The 18,731-nt window shown below is 34.7% G+C and overlaps 1 protein-coding gene across 6 annotated transcripts in view; it reads left to right on the top strand.

Moving 5' to 3' along the window:
• The window catches only part of LOC126342926 (protein abrupt-like), a 135,022-nt gene extending 123,414 nt beyond the window's left edge, over positions 1–11,608 (top strand). For all 6 annotated transcript variants that reach the window (XM_050001898.1, XM_050001897.1, XM_050001896.1 and 3 more), the window contains one exon: positions 1,122–11,608. In XM_050001898.1, the coding sequence (XP_049857855.1) occupies positions 1,122–1,582 (461 nt within the window). In that variant the 3' untranslated portion in view covers positions 1,583–11,608. The remainder of the gene's footprint in view (positions 1–1,121) is intronic.
• The last annotated feature ends 7,123 nt before the right edge of the window (positions 11,609–18,731 follow it).

The raw sequence follows: 18,731 nt of genomic DNA, 5'->3' as shown, positions 1-18,731 counted from the left end.
ATTGTCATGGAAATAGCTACGTTGATTGAAAGCTACCCGTTTAGTGGCTAGGAAATGTTTGAATTCTAATAACCAACTAGATAATAGTATAGGTTAATAAACTTATGATATCTTTTCATTTGTCATAGGAATAAATGGATATCAATGAAACTTTGACACTGTGACAAAATGGACCGTTTGCTGATTCTTCACACAGCATATCTTTCTTCCTTTCCTCTTTTTATGCAACAGCTGATGTGCTCTTTTCCAGTAATCATTATGTATGGAAAATAGATAAAATGTGTTCCATTCTTTGGATATATATTATATTGTGCACTTCAGACTAAGAGCATTAAATTTATAATTTAGGCTAATCATAAAAACTGTGAAAGAATTTAAAACAACAGCTATAGTTAGAAGGAATCATGAACTTATGTATACTCTTACATACTTCTTTATCGACAATGTGACAGTTCACTTGCTATGTTTCTCTTGGTCGAAGGCTCTTAATGAAGTTCCTGCACTGCCATAGTCCATCACATGCATGATTGAGGAAGCTGGCACTAGAGTTTCATTGTGGAATATTGACTGATGGATCCCTGTTTGGCCATCCAGATATAGGTTTTCCTTCCTTTCTTGAAAATACCATGATTGATTTTCTGCACTACCATGTCCAATCTGGACTGTGCTCTACTTTTAATCACCATGTCTTGTTTTAATTTAGCAGGTAGTAATTTGTGTAGGAACGGCTGCTTACAGAATTGCAAAACATGTTATTTGCCTTATTCTCTTTAGAGTTTCATGCCAAAGTAATATTTACCTATATTGTTTAACATGAAATGAAGTTTATCGTGCATACTTTTAGGAATTTTTTCTGTAGAATGTAATAAAACAGTATACAGAAACGTTCAAATTTTCAGTAACTCTAAATGTCTCATACATTGTAAATGCACAACATTTTTGAAGCAGATTATGGTCGGAAGGATTCTGATAAATATTGTATCAATTACTACAAAGAAAACATTGTATTCTTCACTTACAGTAGAACTTTCCTTTATTACTTTCTAAAATTATTAAACACAGTTTAAGGATATGTTATATAACAACTTAAACAGGATAGTCATTAATCATTTTTGTTTCAGGGCAACAGTCCCCTCCTTCAGATGACTCTGGTGGAAGTGTCTGTAACACAGACAGAATGCAACATAGTTCAAACACAGCTTTAACCAGTTTGAAACTGAAAGCTTCATCTGGCCAATTTAGTAAATTCTATCTCCCAAATCCCACTACAAGCAACACTAGCAAGCTATATGCCACATGCTTTGTTTGTGGTAAACAGCTAAGCAATCAGTATAATTTGCGCGTCCATCTGGAAACACATCAGAATGTTAATTATGCATGTAGTGTTTGTAGTCATATATCCAGGTCTCGAGATGCTCTGAGAAAGCATGTATCTTATAGGCACCCTGGTGAAGCTCGGGAAAAAGTAGGTTTTGGGGGTCTTATAAAAGATGCTCGTATTTCTGGAGGAAGTGCTTCAAGCACATCAAAGAAATCTAAAATAACAGATAATACTGAGGATGATAAACCCGTCTCAACATAAAAGATATATTTCTGGAAACAAAATATCAATACTAGTATAGATGAAGAGTCTTGATTGCAGGAAATTACTATTTATTGTTGTATATAATTTACTTGGAATCTGTAAAAGTCATTTTCAACAATACCAAATACATTTCCTTGTTGGTTTTAATGTTAAAAAGAGCTTTATATGTTAAAGATTTTATGTATACACATACAAACTAGTATGTCATTGTTTTTAAGCATTTTAGCATAATGTTTGGAATGCTTTAATGAGTGTGTGTGTGTGTGTGTGTGTGTGTGTGTGTGTGTGTGTGTGTGTTTTGAAAAGATGAAGTGTAAGTAAAGTTTGAATATGAATTCACCAAAGTGTTTTTCCACCTTTATTATATACAAATATATTCTAAGATACTGATATTCACAGCTAACAGAAAAAAGAGTCTTTCATTCGCACTTGTGCCTTAATATATCTGTATTTTACTGTAACACCAGAAACTAAATGAAAATGTTATTTTCTCTGTAAATTTTTATGAAAAAATATTACGCTTAAGAGGTAATAGTGCCTACTGTGCAATATGTGAAAGTACCTGTGGATTAAGCCAAATTATTAAATATTTTATAATAACTAAAATCATAATTTTGTAAGTGACTGGGAATGTTAACCAAGAAAAATTATTTCTTGTAGAACTGCTGTCATATGTGCGACTTATTAAATTATCATCTTTGCTGTGAGGTCTTGCATTAAGAGTGTATGTAATGTTATTAGTGGACAAAAATGTATAGAATTATAAAACAAAACAGCCTTAGGTACTTATATTGTCTTCAGTCATCATTGTCATTCTTGTACAAAGTTTTTTGTACTGTTCAAGTAGCTAAATATCAAAAAATGTTTTATGTGTTAGTTGACACAGACATCATCAATTCGTACATCCTTTAAAGGACAGGAGGGGTCGGAAGAAGTGGAATGATTTAATAAGAATCCAATACTTGGGGTGAACAGACATACAATGGAACAGGATAAATAAATTAAAAAGGACATTCCCTTTAGTTTAAGAGATGAAGGAATACCTAATTCCAAAAGCTAAAGTTTATGTTGATTTTTATTCATATCTGTTGTTCCTGCCATCTGATGTGTATTACTTGAGAAGACCTACTGAAGTCCTTGTCAGAGTGCAAGCACCATTGTGTTTACATTTGAGAAAGGAATAGCAACAGCATTACACTTCATTATCCGTACAACTGAAGTACCTTCATGCACTTCACTCATATCTGCCAACAATTAAATATTCCTCACAACTTTCTCTTTGGTATTTCTTATCCCACACTGCCACTTCATCAGCGTTTATTCATGGTATAACATTTTAAAATCCATTTCTTGTCCAAACCATTGTTCATTTGAATGTAAATCCATTTGAATAAATATCTGCTGTAGTATACCATTTTCACAACTATATTTTGATGTTCACGCATCATGACTCATAGTATCCAGCAAATTTAATACCAAACTGTCTAGATAAAATAACATACTATCTTTCCTTGTTTGAAGCCCAGTTCTGTGCAAAAATCTGAGGCATTTCCACAGAGCTCATATTTAATTACACTGCTTATAGTGTTACAAAATTTGCCATTTAATATCACAGTTATGCATATTTGAGCATATTGCATATACTTCTTTGGACTCAGTACTCGAATCCTGCTTCTTTGATATTACATCCCTCCTTCTGTAATTTTCACAGCTTTGACCTCTTCAACTTTAACATTTTGGAAGCACATTTCCTCACCTTCTCCACTAGAGCTGTCATTATTTTTTCCTTCTCATCATCAAATAATACAATGACAGTAGTAGAAAGCCTGTCCATATACATATTTCTACAGTCATTTTCCTGCATGTTTCAAGGAATCTGCTTTCAGCTGGAACATCACAGAATCATAATACTTCATGCTTTATCAGGTACCACAGTCCACTTTATCGATAAATAGAAAAAGAATATATTTTATATTAATTTGATTATAGCTCCTTTTTGGAGATATTTTTGTTTAGAGATGCTATTGTAATAAGGTTGATATGAATTTGATTGGTGTTTGTGAAATTAAAAATGTAAATACAGAATGATATTTACTTTACAGCTGTTATTGGAAAGGTCTATATATAAAAATATTTTTAGATCTATTGAAGTGCGTGTAATCTGTATTATACACAGTGGAATACAGTAATTGTTATAACATCTGCAATTGAAATGACATTCACACCAAATATTGTCCTGTTAGTGTGTTTAATTTTCATATTTTGTAGCTGTACATATATTGCATTATATGTCAGTGTTTGCTGTTTGTACTTTTTTGTGAAAAATGTGATTGTAGATATACAGTTGCAAGTTCCTTGTCACGCTAGTCAATTTTAGTCAAAGCTGCCACACTGTGAACTTTAGTGCAAGTCTTTGTCCCTCTAACGGGAGTATTCATTAATAGATATGTATCAAGAATCAGTGCCTTATAATGTTTTAGCTAAATGACTGAAACAAAATATAATGAATCCTAGTCTGATTTATTAACACCATTGCATGTTATTTCTAGACACTGCACTCTGTGTACTATATATTTCAAGTGTTGCTCAGTTTAATTTTATTGTCGCTAAAGTTTGTATTACATATGTTGTTATACATGAGCTTTATGTGTTACCTGGAGAAATATCTTCTCTGCAGAAGCATCAGCCATGTAGCTAAGGTGGTAGAGTGGCTGGGAATTATATCACACTTCTATTACTTCATTTAGATTTGAAGTACTTGGCCAGAAACGGCTCCAGGAAGACCTGTGGTCATATAAGCTTCACTTCATACAAATAGATTTTTGCTTATTACTTGATGTGCCACAGGTTTTTGTACCTGGTTACCAATGTGAGACATAAATTGAGACATTGGCTTGCACAATCAATGTCAAATACTATGTTCATTGTTTATTTTTTAGAAAGTCACCACATTAATTAGAGTTGTATTTTACTCATTCTCTCTATGATCACAGTTTCAATTTGTGCTGTATATTATTTTATTATGGTGTAACAGTGTGAATTATCTCTAGGTTCTGTAAGTATATGGAGGAATCAGTGTGAAATTGGGTTCTGAGGCTAAGTTCTATATGCTTTACTGTCTGCAGAAACTATCTCTGTGCATCCCCGGAAGATACTTCACTTATATTACAAAAATATAAATTAGAGGTAGCTATGTTCCTTGAATAGTTGTTTCATGATATTTGACTGAAAAACAGGTTTATTATCTTTTAAAACAAGAAGGAAAATTATCTTCCCTTTAGCTAGTCTAATAGTTGGCTGTTACACTTAATAATAATGAAAGTAGAATTGTAAACTATAAATAAAAGTAGTTAAATGGGCTTTCAGTTTATGACTACTCCACATTAAGAATAGAGAGCAAGTACTTTAAAGTACTTGAAGCATATTAAAGTAGTGCACAGTCATATTTCTTTCTGTACTTACTGGTGTCTTTTATCCATGGTAGACACAGTACCTAGCAAAGTGACCTTTATGTTTTCTCTTTTCTAAGAGTCTGCCCCTCCCCAATTGGTGTTGATTCTGTTTCATCTTTAACTGCCATGGAAATTTTGTGAATTACATCAGTGGTCCACCTTACCTCTTCAAATCCATCTACAACCTTTATTATTATTATTATTATTATTATTGGTATTGTTATTATTATTTTGCCACATTGTGCAAGATGTTTTTAATGCCACATGTAATATTAAAATTATTTTTATTATAATAACTGCTGTCACTGTTACCCTCCACCCTCTACCACCGCTACAACTACAATTGACAATGGACATAGAGTTATGTGCAACTGCGGGACACACTTAGACTTGAGATTGACGAAAAAAAATTGCTAACAATTGAGAAGAGAACCTGTGATAGTATTCAAAGTTGCATGAATTTTTAGGTTCATAATGTTTTTTATTAGTCACATACGGTACATCAATACATATTAAAGTCAATAAATTGCTAATTGTTACTCTGCTTCCATACAAATGTTTCCTTCAGATACGTACTACAACTACAATGCATAGCAACAATTTCGAATATATCCCCATAAAATGTGAATATACAATTCATCTTCATTCTGAAAGACCTTATCCTTGATTGATTATCAGTTTTTTTTTTTTTTTCTTTTTCATTTAGTGAATTTGTCTCTTCTACACGTCTGTCACCAAAATAAGCATGGTTTCTTTAATATTTGGCTTAGTTCTCAGTGAAATATGCTATGTACTGGAAAAAAGGCTTTGTTGTCATGTCATTTTACTTGTACTTCACATTTAAAATCTTTGATCTCGTTTTCCTAGTTGCCACCTTTTTTTTAATTTCTTTGTCACTTTTTTCTAAACGACATCTGATCATGTTCTATAGACCTTTTTTTATCTTTGAATATAGGTACACTCAATTAGATTCAGTTTGCACATCTGCTTCAGACTTTACTTTCCTGTTTCAGAGAAACAAAAAAAAGCTGTAACAGTTTCTAAAGTTGGCTAAATGTTGAAGATTTCTTACAATACACATTGTGTATGTTTAAATTTTCCTGTGTAGTGATACATGTCCATTTCACACATGCAGCTTTATAATATTTCAAATTATTATTAGTGGTGTTCACTTTCAGAGCAGCAGATTCTAGTCAGAAAATTGTTGCATCATTGTGTGAAATTGTCAAAATTCTACTAATTGCTTCCTTACATTTAGTTTAATTTCTTTCATAGTATTTGCAGAAAAGAACTTCATGATAATTTGTTCCATAAGTAACTGTTTGTTGTAATGTAGATAACTGCATTGTCTTTGATGAGCAATGAGAAAAACAGTTACAAGTCACTGAGTATTTACAGACATGTTATATACATATATAATGGACCATGATTTTTGTTTTCCTAGGTAAAGACATTCCCATGATGGACAGTTGTACAGTTTTCAAATTTGAATCAAGGTTGATGGCAATAAAGAAATGTGAAACAGGAGAGAATAAATACAGGTGAGGGGTGTTAAAGAGAAGGAAGAGACCTTTTTACTACATGGATCTCCATCTCCCTCCACATTGTGAGCAACATAACTAGTGATATGTCTTCCCACCTTTCAAGTAGTCAATTTTAACAAAAAATCAAAGTTATATTTAGAGTCATTCAGTATTTTTCATGAGCAGTGAAAACTTATGAGGATTAAGGGTTATTTAAATTATATTTCTAGAGAAGAGATTGATATCGTGTAAGCTGAAAATGAGTTACATGTCTTCCTCACATATTATATTAATTACATAATACATACATATGTATAATTTTTAGAACTTTGTTAATTTTAACTAGTACTTGTATTGTTACGAATTCTGCAAATGCAGGAAGTATCTTATTATAACACAGTGAATAGCTGGTTCTGGTAAAATTCATATTTAGTTGTTCATGCTTTGTGTATGCTTAAAATTAAGCCTCAAAAGTTGTAGTTTTTATTGCAATTTATTATTCTTCACTACCAGTCTTGTCAATCTCAGCTGCTTTAGAAGGTTGCTCCCTCATTTATGCAATTTGCATAGTACTAATTTCTCATAATGAGATATCAACACGAACATTCTAAAACAAAGTTAGTAACCTATGACTTGTGTGTGGCCTAACAAAAGTAACTATAGTTTACATGACCCACAATATGCTCAGTTGCTCACAGATGACTACAGGGAAAAACTAGAAACCAATATTCCTTGATTTATTAATCAATTTTTGTGCATTACAGTGTTAGCCTCTTCAGAATTTGTATATAAAAATGGATACAAACATATGGAGGTGCTTGGGGCAAACATATAACAGACGGAAGATATATCAAATAATTACAGCTAAGACACATGTAGCAAAATGGAGCCATACGGTACACGAAAACTAGAAACATCCAAATTTTACAAAATATATCTACTTCCCTGGTTGAGATAAAAAGCAGAGGATTACATATTAACATGGTCGTTTTGCGACAAACATGTGCAGATTGACAGAATTCAAATTGTGAGTACAGAGAGCATCATCACTAAGTGGTGCCACAGTACAGTCATGCTGACAACCAGTGCAACCCAAGAAGAACAAGAAAAATACAGTTAACTATTTACAACTGTAAAATAAGATGTCAGTGACATTGTATAATCTGTATGAATAAAATGAAACTAGTGCAATGGCGAAAAAGTTAAAATAATTTAACATATGGCAAACAATTGGCCAATGTCTGAAACATTTATGAAAAGAAATACTTTATTACTAAGTAGCATATGTACAGTGAATAGCTTCAGAAATGTCAATTGTCAAATTATGATAACAATAATAAAAAGCTACCTCATATACAGCCACACATACAAACTAATAATACCATTTAAAATATAACTGGATAGCAGTATTAAAACAATAATAAAATTTATCAAACTGTAAATACAAATACATCAAAGTTAGAGGTAACAGAGTAACTTTAAAACATATCTGAATACTTTGAATTTTTTTGTACCACTTTTTTAATTTAATTTAATTTTTATATAGATATGCCCTAGAGGGAGGGGAGGAGGACAAAGAGATGAGGGAGGTATAGAGGGAGGTGTGTATGTGGGGGGGGGGGGGGGGGGGGGATGGGTAGGTGATGGGCAAGTAATAACAAAAGATTGTGGTTATATCAACAACAATTGTGAGTAGAATGCCCATAAAATATAACAACAGAAACCATGACAGTTCTGTACGCTAGCTGTACGTGCCTCCACACATTTGTATTATAGTTGTATTTATTTTTTATATAGAGATTCTGGCGATGACTAACACCAAAATGTGTGGAAATGGATAAATAAATGAGAAATATTGTTTTCTAAATGTTTGTGACCAGTAAATTGCAGACTGCATAAATTATTCGCCATAGTCACCTCCATGCTGGTTACCTTTATGACACATTTTCATTGTTAAAAGTAAATATGTTTGGGAATGACTTTTTGTTTATTAAAATACATTTCTGTTTTATTTGTCACCACAGTTTTGATCCGGATAGTCTGAATAGTATTTTTCAGGCATCGTAATTTTTTTTCTGTAGTGGATAATGCAGAAGAAGAAGAGAGAATGTATGTCATAATCACACCCTCTTCCAAAACTGAATTCATGGAAGAGTTCCAAAAGCATTTTTAATATACACTGTGAGTGGAAAGTGGCTTAAGATAAAGGCTATAAGAACTACAACGAGACATGTTGTTTGGGATTTGTGAACTTTTCTTATACCTTACCATTTGTTTTGATGTCCATATATTTTAACTGTATAAAAATGTTTATAGCCCGATTTTGTAGTATACTCTTATCCTTTTATCCCTTTTATGATCCTACTTCCCAGTGACTACTATCTGATGCTGTTAAAAAAAACCAAACTACTTGAGTGAATGAAAGTAATTGTGTATTTAATATTTGTATTTTCTAAAAAACATGTTCTGTTGAGGAATTGTTTGAGTGGAAACAAATAACAAATTCACTTACATGGTGCACTTTTACAGGGGGGGGGGGGGGGGGGGGTGGTCGTTTATGAAAATGTAGTCCACAATATCTCAGGAATAAAAACAATTTTTTTTTGTTCCACTGGAGCTATATAATGTAATCATAAGTGACATTAAAGCTTTGATAAGTCTGCTTCCATTGTACTACCACAGCAACATTCAAGAGCATGTTATCTGTTTGCTATAACTTAGAAGTTTAAACTGACCAAGTTCAGCTTTTTCTTTCAAAAAATTATCAAGATTTTTTAGGTTCTAGAATGTCCAAAACTGTCTCCGTCCGGTCATTTAGATTTAGATGATGTGTGGTTTCCATAAATGGCTAAAGGCAAATGGAGTGGATTCTTTGAAATGGAAATGGTTGCTTTTCTTCCCTTTCCTTGTTTGCTTATATTGTGAATCGTGGTTTAATTGTCTCATAAAATACATAATCTTAATTATTATTTATTCATCATCTTAGAATGGCCAAAACCACCTTAATGGAAATAATGACAGTGACATGAAGGAAAGTGATGACATTGCATAATAAAAATGAGTAGCATGTAATAAAGTGAATGTGTTCCAGCAGTGAAGACAGCCCATTTTGCTGAGATACTGAATTGTCAGAAATAACAAATACTGTTTTGTGTTCATTTTGTTATAACTCCATTTGTAAGGCAACTTGAAAATCAGTTTTAATAAATATTTGTAGAGTCAGCTGTAAGAGCACAGGCTTGAATCTCTTTCATTATATCTGTTGCAACAAACTTGGTTAGTGAGTTACTATTATTTATTATATGTGGCCTGTCTTAATTAATTGGTAACTCAGTTTTTACAGATATTTTTGTTGTGTGCATGCATAAAAATTAAGAGTGTAGATGTTACAATAAACAGAAAGCTAGTTTTAAAAAATTGACACAGTGAGGAAATTGTATTCAAATTACCTGGTTAAGAATCCAGCCGTTTGTTGTGTTATTCCACGTCTCTTTGCAGTTGTTGCAGTTCACAGACTAAGCAGAAGTACTATTTTCAAATGACTTTGCCATGAATCGATATGTAACATCAAAAAAGAATGTTTTTAGTTCAAGCTTCATCTGCTTGACAGAGATTGGTTTCACTTCTTAATGTTTTTCATTTCCCTGTCAAGCTTTATATTACTTCACTGTATGTTTAAACAAGTTACTATGTTTTTATACAATTTGTTAATTATCTCACAATATAAAAACCAATGTGTTTTGTCATGATGACTTGCAATGAATTAAATATGCATAACCAACCACATTACACAAAAATGTTGTTTTCTAATCACCAGCTTCATATTATATCATTGTCTGTGGCCTACAGCCAAACAAAAGAGCTGAACCTTCAAGAAGAACGTAAGTGTGTTGGAGGCCTCATTCAGGCATTCCAACATCTGCCAAGATATTACTAGATGCTCTTTTTCTCAGTAAACTAATCATACCAGATGAGAATAAAATAAACTTCTCTAGTAATAATAATCATGCATTTGTCAACTCTTTCCTGTATTGTTATCCCAAGAAATAAAATGAATATTCCATTCTCGGTATGATTGCAGAAAGGTAGGAGCTCAGAAATGTAGGAGAAGAGTATTGTTAGGTTCTTGAATTGGTTCAAAGAGAAGCCAAGACAATCTGTCAAGCTCAAGTCCTGAAGTATGTAGGAAGTTTCATGATTGCAGAAGTTTCTGGTAGACATGAAAGGGATTGCGAGAGATGAGGGGGAAAGATAACTCTTTGGAAATAGGAAGTTATACAAAGATTGTTTTTGTGATTTATATTCATAAATGAATGTGTACCTGCTGTATCCATTTGCTGTTTGTATTTGTGATGTGTTGTTGGCACTGGTATCTGGTTGTGTTGATAAAGGACAAAGTATATTTTAGTTTTATGTCTTGAAGAGAATTAATTCACATTTATTTGTCTTTTTAACAGTGTGTAAACAAATTGATGCTGTTAAATTATGCAAATATGTGTAATGTGTCTATTGATTTCAAAATATTTTATTGTGTGCATTGTGGTGATGGTTTTGTTTGTGCTTTCTATGCAGTTTCAGTACTTTGTGTCAAGACATGTACTTAATTTGTGTGTACTTCAGAGTTTGCTTACATGTCTGTACCTGAAAAATACAGAAAAAGTTCATAACCTGTATATTTGAGAAATGAAATCTTCATTGACTGAGTATGTACCAGTTGTATAGAACTATTACAGCTTCTATGGGAAGGGATTATGATACATTCAAAATTAGTTACATACTTCATTACTACCTTTATGCCTACCTCATGTAATTAAAAATAAATTTTAAAAATTGTTGATGTATGGGAATGTTGAAAGATATACAAAAAAGACATTTGCCTGGTGTACTGCCTGTCAGCTTGAATGTAACAACAAAAATGTTTACCATATTTTTGTGTTGTTTTTTCCCTATATTGTGAGAGTGCAGTGCACTACAGTAATAACTGTAAACTGTTTTTGGTACATGTATGACAATCTTCCAAATAAGCCATTAAATATTTGTTTGCTTTATTTTGTGTTGAACTGTTTATTCCGATATGTATTTGTAGCATAAAGAAGGGGCAGAGAATTTAAAAATTGAGATACAATGTTTTGTGAAGACAACAATAAGTGAGTTTTGATTGATAGAAGTGTCTCTTGAGCATATCATTTCCCATGTTTATAGAACTGGAGGACCTTTCTGGATATCCTGAGGCAAAAGCAGGCAACATGTGTATGTATAAAAACTGGCAGAATTGGTAAATTCATTGGTAATCATTCAGAACCCCCAAGTATGGTGTAGGATGGAAGCTGAACTGAGAAAAAAGAAACTTATCTGTTACCACCTCCATTATGACAGAGAAAGGCAATTGCAAATTAAGTGAAATGGGCATTTTCAGTGGGGTAAAACTGTTTTAAAATGTATTATACAATATAATCAGGAGTGTGACACTATTGGGAGGGGAGGGGGATTCATTGATAAGGGAAATTTAACTAAATGAAGAGAACTGTGCTCACACACAAACAGTTGCGATCAAATTACTTGCCAATATCTGGAAAGTTATTTTGCTGTTTTACAGTTAACTTAATTAACCACTATATTGGTAATTTGAGCTGCTCATTTTATTTTGTGGTGTCAAAACATGCAGAACATGAAAGAGTCAGTTGAAACAATGCCTTCTTCTGTGACTTGCTGTTCTATTGCAATACTTATAAATACACTGCTACATGAAACAAAAGCCATCATGTTCACAATAAAATAAACAGTTGTCTTGAGCCACAAGAAAATTAAAGAATTTTCACAACTAAGTCAATGTGCATGCAGCTTAAACTGAAGACAGACCAATTGCTGTATAGTAACACAAGTATTTCAGTAGTTAGTTAGATCACTTGGCTGAATAAGTATGCCAGTTCCTAGTACCAAAGTGTAACTTCACTGTAACAGCCTCAAACACAGTTGTAGTTGACTTGCAGAACAGTAAAAGCAATCCACTTCCTTAATTAGCAGAGTCTTTAAATAATTCTTGTAACCATATGATAATAGCAGAAACAGCTAGAGGCTCTGAAAGTCAGTTGGGAACTTTGGAAGCAAGCTGTGTCCTCACTGGTGCATGTAGCCCTGCTAGATTTTCTGGTAGAGGAGTCTGATCTGTGTCTATGGCAGCCTCCTGTATTAGCTGGTATGGGCAGACATAACAACTGTTATCTGCGGAAAACTCTTGTTATGCTGCTCTGAACTTCTGCAGTCCTCTCAAAAGAGTGTGCCCACAATGGGGCACTCATGTGAAACAGTGTTGCGTTGTCTCTGGCTCGTTCAGGTGGTGGGATAAGAGAATATAGCACTCTGCCAGGCTACAACCATGTAGGAGCACTGACCTCAAGAAGCTAGAAGAGTGTTGTGAACTGAGTCTGGTGTAGTTGTGCCGATACCTTTTGCCACTTGTTTTTTAAAATGCAAACAAATCATTAAATGCATGCTATTGAAAGTGCAGAATTGTCAGTATTCGAATGCCATGAACTGAGATCTGTTTTCCATAACCAAGGTGAGATCTCTTTCAATGGGAAAAATGCAGAATACATATCTAGCCCAAGAATGTGTTCCAGAGATGGGTGCACTACAACCAATAAATGTAGTTTTTGAGTAACTTAATTATATTTGATGGAAAGATACAATTTGCCTAGCAGTGGAATCTCATGAGGTCCTTTGGCCCCACAATTTGTTTTACATTGTCCAGTGGCAAAGCACCAAAACTGAAGTCTGTGGCCTGATTTACCACCGAGACTGATGCATCAGTATGAAAGAGAAATGTCACTCTCACTTCCTGTAATTCTGGACATAACACTGTCTTTATAGGCATTACTAAAGATTCATCATCTTTAATGTTATTAACCTGATGATGTTGCATTTTGAGACACCTTAGCAATATGCCATGTATGTAAACATTGGTGGTATTCTGCTTCGTTATCAGGACATTCACAGTATGCATGCAATGAAAAGTAGTCTGAACAGCTAGGGAACAACTGAAATTGCATTGACCAGGGCTTGAAACAATATGCAGTGGCACAGAACAGGTCTGGATGATTGCTGCAGACAAAATACATTTATCACATTAGGATTCAAGTCTAATGCACTAAGCCTGTTCTTCAGAGAGCCATAGTAGAGATTTTGAAATCAAAAGAAAACATCTGCCATCAAGCCTGTAAGATTTCAGAGACTAATCCAATGTGAAATTACTTGTACTACAGAGGTGTCCAACTGTCAATAAAGGCTGTGTATGCTTGTCTTTGTCAGGGCTCAGATAGATTACCCTTCTTAAATTAAACTTTCAGCATAAGACTGTCAGATGTACAAATAAATTTGCACATTCTGCATAAAACACGAAAGTCAGGAATCTGTGAAACATAACTTTTGAAGTCAGTTTTGCAATGTAGCAAGAACTCTAAATAGGCATCTTGATGAAAAAATGTTCTGAAAGTAAGGCAAAATATGTGACAGGTGCATCACCAATAGGTCTGACAGTGCAGCCAACTTTTGCACTAAGTAATACAACTGAGGTTTGATTAACAACAAAAATGTCAGCTGATGGTCCAGACACTTTAACATCATTTATCTGAAAATACAGCACTAATCATTTCTGGGACGTATACTCCAATAAATGACATTGCAAGTTCTCGATGACACATTCTCAACCCTTCTATGCTGTTTGTAGGCAACAGCCTCAGTTTTGTTTCTGCCGTGTAAAGGCTAGTGTTATTTGTCACAATTTCATGTTCTAACATGTTGGTACCTGTATGACTTTTCTGGTAGTGCACTGATGGTGACTATGTTATATTCAAAATCTTCCTGTACATCATTAAATGGATGCAAAGCTGGAATTACTTATAATGCTTATGACTGTTGGAGCAAAGAGTCCATCAAAACATTTACCAGTTCCTGATTTTGTTTGATTTGTTGCTGCCACAGTTTAAAAAAAAAATTATATTCATGGATGATGTGACATATAAAGCAACATTGTCTTTGCCAATTATGTGACTCGCTCTTCTATGGCAACAGTTATTTATTAGTATTGTATAAGTACAACGCAACATGAAATGAACTTCAGTTTATTCACAATAAAATAAATAATTGTCCTGATCCTCTAGAAAATTAAAGAATTCACACAACCAATTCAGTCTGTATGTAGGTTACACTGAACATAGATCTCCTGCTGTATAGTAGCACAGGTGTGGCAATAAAAATAGATGGTGGTGGAAACTACCACAGTTGTTGGGAAATTTGCTTGCCTGAATAAGTATATCAGTCTGTAGGTGCTGATGTGTAACTTTACTCTAGCAACCTCATAACCAGGCTAGCAACCTCATAATCAGGTATAGTCATTATTTAGCATTGCCCATAAACACAGCATCATCACCTAGGGGCGAGTCAGAAGATCAGACCGTGACATCAGCTGACATGTAGAGGATAAGAGTGAGCTTGTGGCCACTGGCTAACTGGTCTCACATGATATTTTGATTAGAGATGCTGTTTTCCTTCCTGGCAATGTCGTCACTGGACATAGATGTAATGACACTTGTCAACAGTTCTGTGTCTACCGTCAATACATCCAGAAGAGTTATAAGACCCTTTTTCCAGCAGAATCTATTACTCCTTACCATCCCCTTAGAACAGGGCTTCACAACATACGTACTCGCGGAGCAAGGTGAGAGCAGCAAGGCGCGAGCACGCTACCCCCACTAACGGACCAGAGCGGAGAGTGGGGACAATCACGTGGGGCACACAAGAGCTGCCGCCAGTCAATGTTAATCCGCGGCCACCTGCAGGGATATCACTCACCAATTATTACTGCGACAAATGAAACAAATAAAGGAGAATGTACACGTGCCACATAATTTTATTAGCTTAGTGTATGTCTCTACATTCGTATTAATTTGTGAACTGTTACACTATAAAAGGTGTCGCTGAAGTGTGGGATTCTCGGTTATCTTGTACTTTTTGCCCTTTACAATTGCGTCTATGTTCGGAGCAATTGTTCTAGTGCATTGTAGGCGCAGCGTGCAGTTTAAATTTCCAGCAGACAATGCGTTTCTCAGGCGCGTCTTGTTACATTTCATCGCAGAGAACAGTTGTTCACAAACATACGTGGAACCGAACATTGATATTATTGTAACCGCCACTTTGTGCAAATGAGGAAATCTATCCTGAGGGAAGTGTCTGTAGAATTCCAAAATGTTTTACTTGTTCTGAAATTTGTCTCTATATTCTCTGTCACACTGCAGGTCAATAATTTCTAGTTGCTGCTCAGGACGAATCTCTTCAATATTCGCTGAATATGGAGAGGAGAACAGATCAAAATCACTGTCTAGTGCTGCAGATCTTGAAAGCGTTGATCAAATTCTTCATGAAGGTGCAACTAAACTGTGTGAATAACGTTCACAGTCTTTGTGAACATCTTGCATAGATGATAATTTAGGAAAATAAGCTAGATTTCCTGTTTCCAGCTGACTCACCCAAAGAGTCCATTTCATTTTAAAAGCTCGTATTCGATCTATGAAATGAGTAATTAGCAGATCTTTACCTTGTGGTGAAATGTTCAAAGCATTCAGATGGCTAGTTAAATCTGCTAAGAATGCGAGATCACATTTCCATGAAGGCTCTTTCAATTCAGGAACACACAAGTTATTTATTTCCATGAACATATTTATCTCATCTACTAGGCAAAAAAATCGATTTAATAATTCGCCACGACTAAGCTAGCGGACCTCGCTGTAATAAGGCAGGCTACCGTACTGGCTTTCTACATCTTCAAGAAAGCTTTTAAATTGCCTGTGTTGTAGCCCATGGGCTTCCTTATATAATTGGTTGTACGAACAACAACACTCATCACATTTTTAGAGTGATACTCTTTGCACATAAGTTTTCCTGGTAGATTACGCCCCTTATTTCATTCGGCACGGTCAGGTTTTGCATTCTCTCCTTCAACAGCGCAATGAAACCTGATTTTTTTCCCTGTCATCGCTGGTGCAACCGTCTGTAGACACTGAAACTAAAGAATTCCACGACAATCCTATATTTTCAACACTTTCTTCAACACAACTTAAAATATCACCTCCGGTTGTAGTGTTCTTCATGGCTACTACATCGAGGAGCTCCTCCCTCACCTGAAGATCTCTATTAACATCTCTAATAAATATGGCAAGCTGCGCTGTTCCAGTGATATCAACAATTTCGTCCAGAGCTAGAGAATACGCCATAAAATCTTTACAGATGGGACGCATAATGGTCATGTTAGATAATGGCACAATCCGAAACTGTTCAACTTGAGATGGACACAAATGTTCCGCTGCAACTACCAAACATTCTTTTCTTAAATCGCCATCAGTGAAGGGGGCGCAGGGATTTTGCTAAAAGCAAAGCAGTTTTGTAATTCACTCTGAAAGCTGCCTCAGTTGATTTTTCTTCGTCCAGATCTTCTTCGGATAGCTTCCTTTTAAGTTTAATAACTTCCTGTGCACGATCTGGTCCATCACATTTTCCACTTCCGTAGTCTTTAGCGTGGTACGATATATAATGTCGCTGCAAATTAAATTTCCTAAAAGAATTCAGCGTTTTGTGACATACTAAACATTTTGCAACACCATCTTTTTCTGTAAACAGATACAATTCCTCCCAACGGGGGTTGAACTGCGAAAGTATGGTTGGGGTTACACAACAGCGACTTGACATGATTCTTAACCAGCGAAGTGACTGTTAGAGCTGATCGTAGTACTTTAAACGTTTCACAGTCGGCGCGATTTCAGTAGGCACGCTGCGGTCCTATTCAAACGTACGCGCGCATTTCCCCTCCCTCGCTACTCCACGACCATGCACCTGCTCGCGAGCACGTGCCTGAGCAGACGCGAGTACTCGCGCTCAAAGCAGGCCAGTTGTTAAGCCCTGCCTTAGAATAAACTAATGGTTTAAACCTGCTGTTATCTTCGGGTCAGTATGATCGGAAAGGAAATTCATCTTCCATAACTTTTTAATATTAAAATGGTATTGCTCCAAAATTGATTACTTTGTTTTTCTAAACATTCTAAATACCGTAAAGCTCAAATTAAAAAACTGGTTCTTTCCCCATTCTGAAACTTAAATTGTTACAAGTGTTCCTTATATCAATATGACCTGAAGGGCTTAAACGTTCCCAGAATGTACTAATATAATAGTCAAATTGTGTTTCTAAATACCTTAGGTAGATACATAACAGTTTTTATGACAAAGTAAATATCTGATTCCTTATTGTTGAAATGTGTGAAAGTTATGCAATCGAAGTTGCTGATTGCTTTCAGGTTATTATAGCACATTATCACTAACAGTTACATTTTATCAATTGTTGTGTGCAGAGACAGTTCATGTATCTATCGTAGTAATTTCTGTGTGACTACCATGACTAAATGAGTTCTTTTCGATGAGTAATTGGAAGCATTAGTAAATTCGCCTGATTCAGAAGATATTTCAGATACTGATATCTCAAATGACAATGTGCAAGCTGTTCAACTGATTAAGTCTGAAGACGAAAAAAGTAATGTGGATCTTTTAACTTTTACCATGAATTGTAAGGGCATTTATTGCAAACATTATAAAACTGACTTCTGGTCTGACAAGATACATATTTCCCAAAGTAATGTAAAATTGTCTTTTGAAGTTATGATGAATGATAATATTCAGAGTATTGTGTTGGAAATGAGTAATACTGAGGATCAAAGAGCTTATGGTAGAATAATGGGGATGTGCAATATGTATAAAAAGGAGATTGCTTACAAATCACTTGTGTGAACAGTTCTAGAGTATTGCTCAAGTGTGTTTGGCCCATATCAGATAGGACTGACAGGGGATATTGCACATATACAGACAAGGGCAGCTTTATGGTCACAGGTTTCTTTAATCTGTGGGACAGTGTTACAAGATACTGAAGGAACTGAACTGGAAGACTTGAAGATAGACGTAAACAATCCCAAGAAAATCTATTAACAAAGTTTCAAGAACCTATTTTAAATGATTGTTTTACAAATATACTACTACCCCTATGTATCGCTCACATAGGGATCGTGAAGATAAGATTAGAATAATTATTGCACACACAGAAGCATTCAATACTTCTTCCCATGATCAATACAT

The sequence above is a fragment of the Schistocerca gregaria genome, chromosome 1 (genome assembly GCF_023897955.1).
Source record: "Schistocerca gregaria isolate iqSchGreg1 chromosome 1, iqSchGreg1.2, whole genome shotgun sequence".
In the NCBI taxonomy this organism is placed as follows: domain Eukaryota; kingdom Metazoa; phylum Arthropoda; class Insecta; order Orthoptera; family Acrididae; genus Schistocerca; species Schistocerca gregaria.
This window is presented reverse-complemented; position numbering and strand designations above follow the sequence as displayed.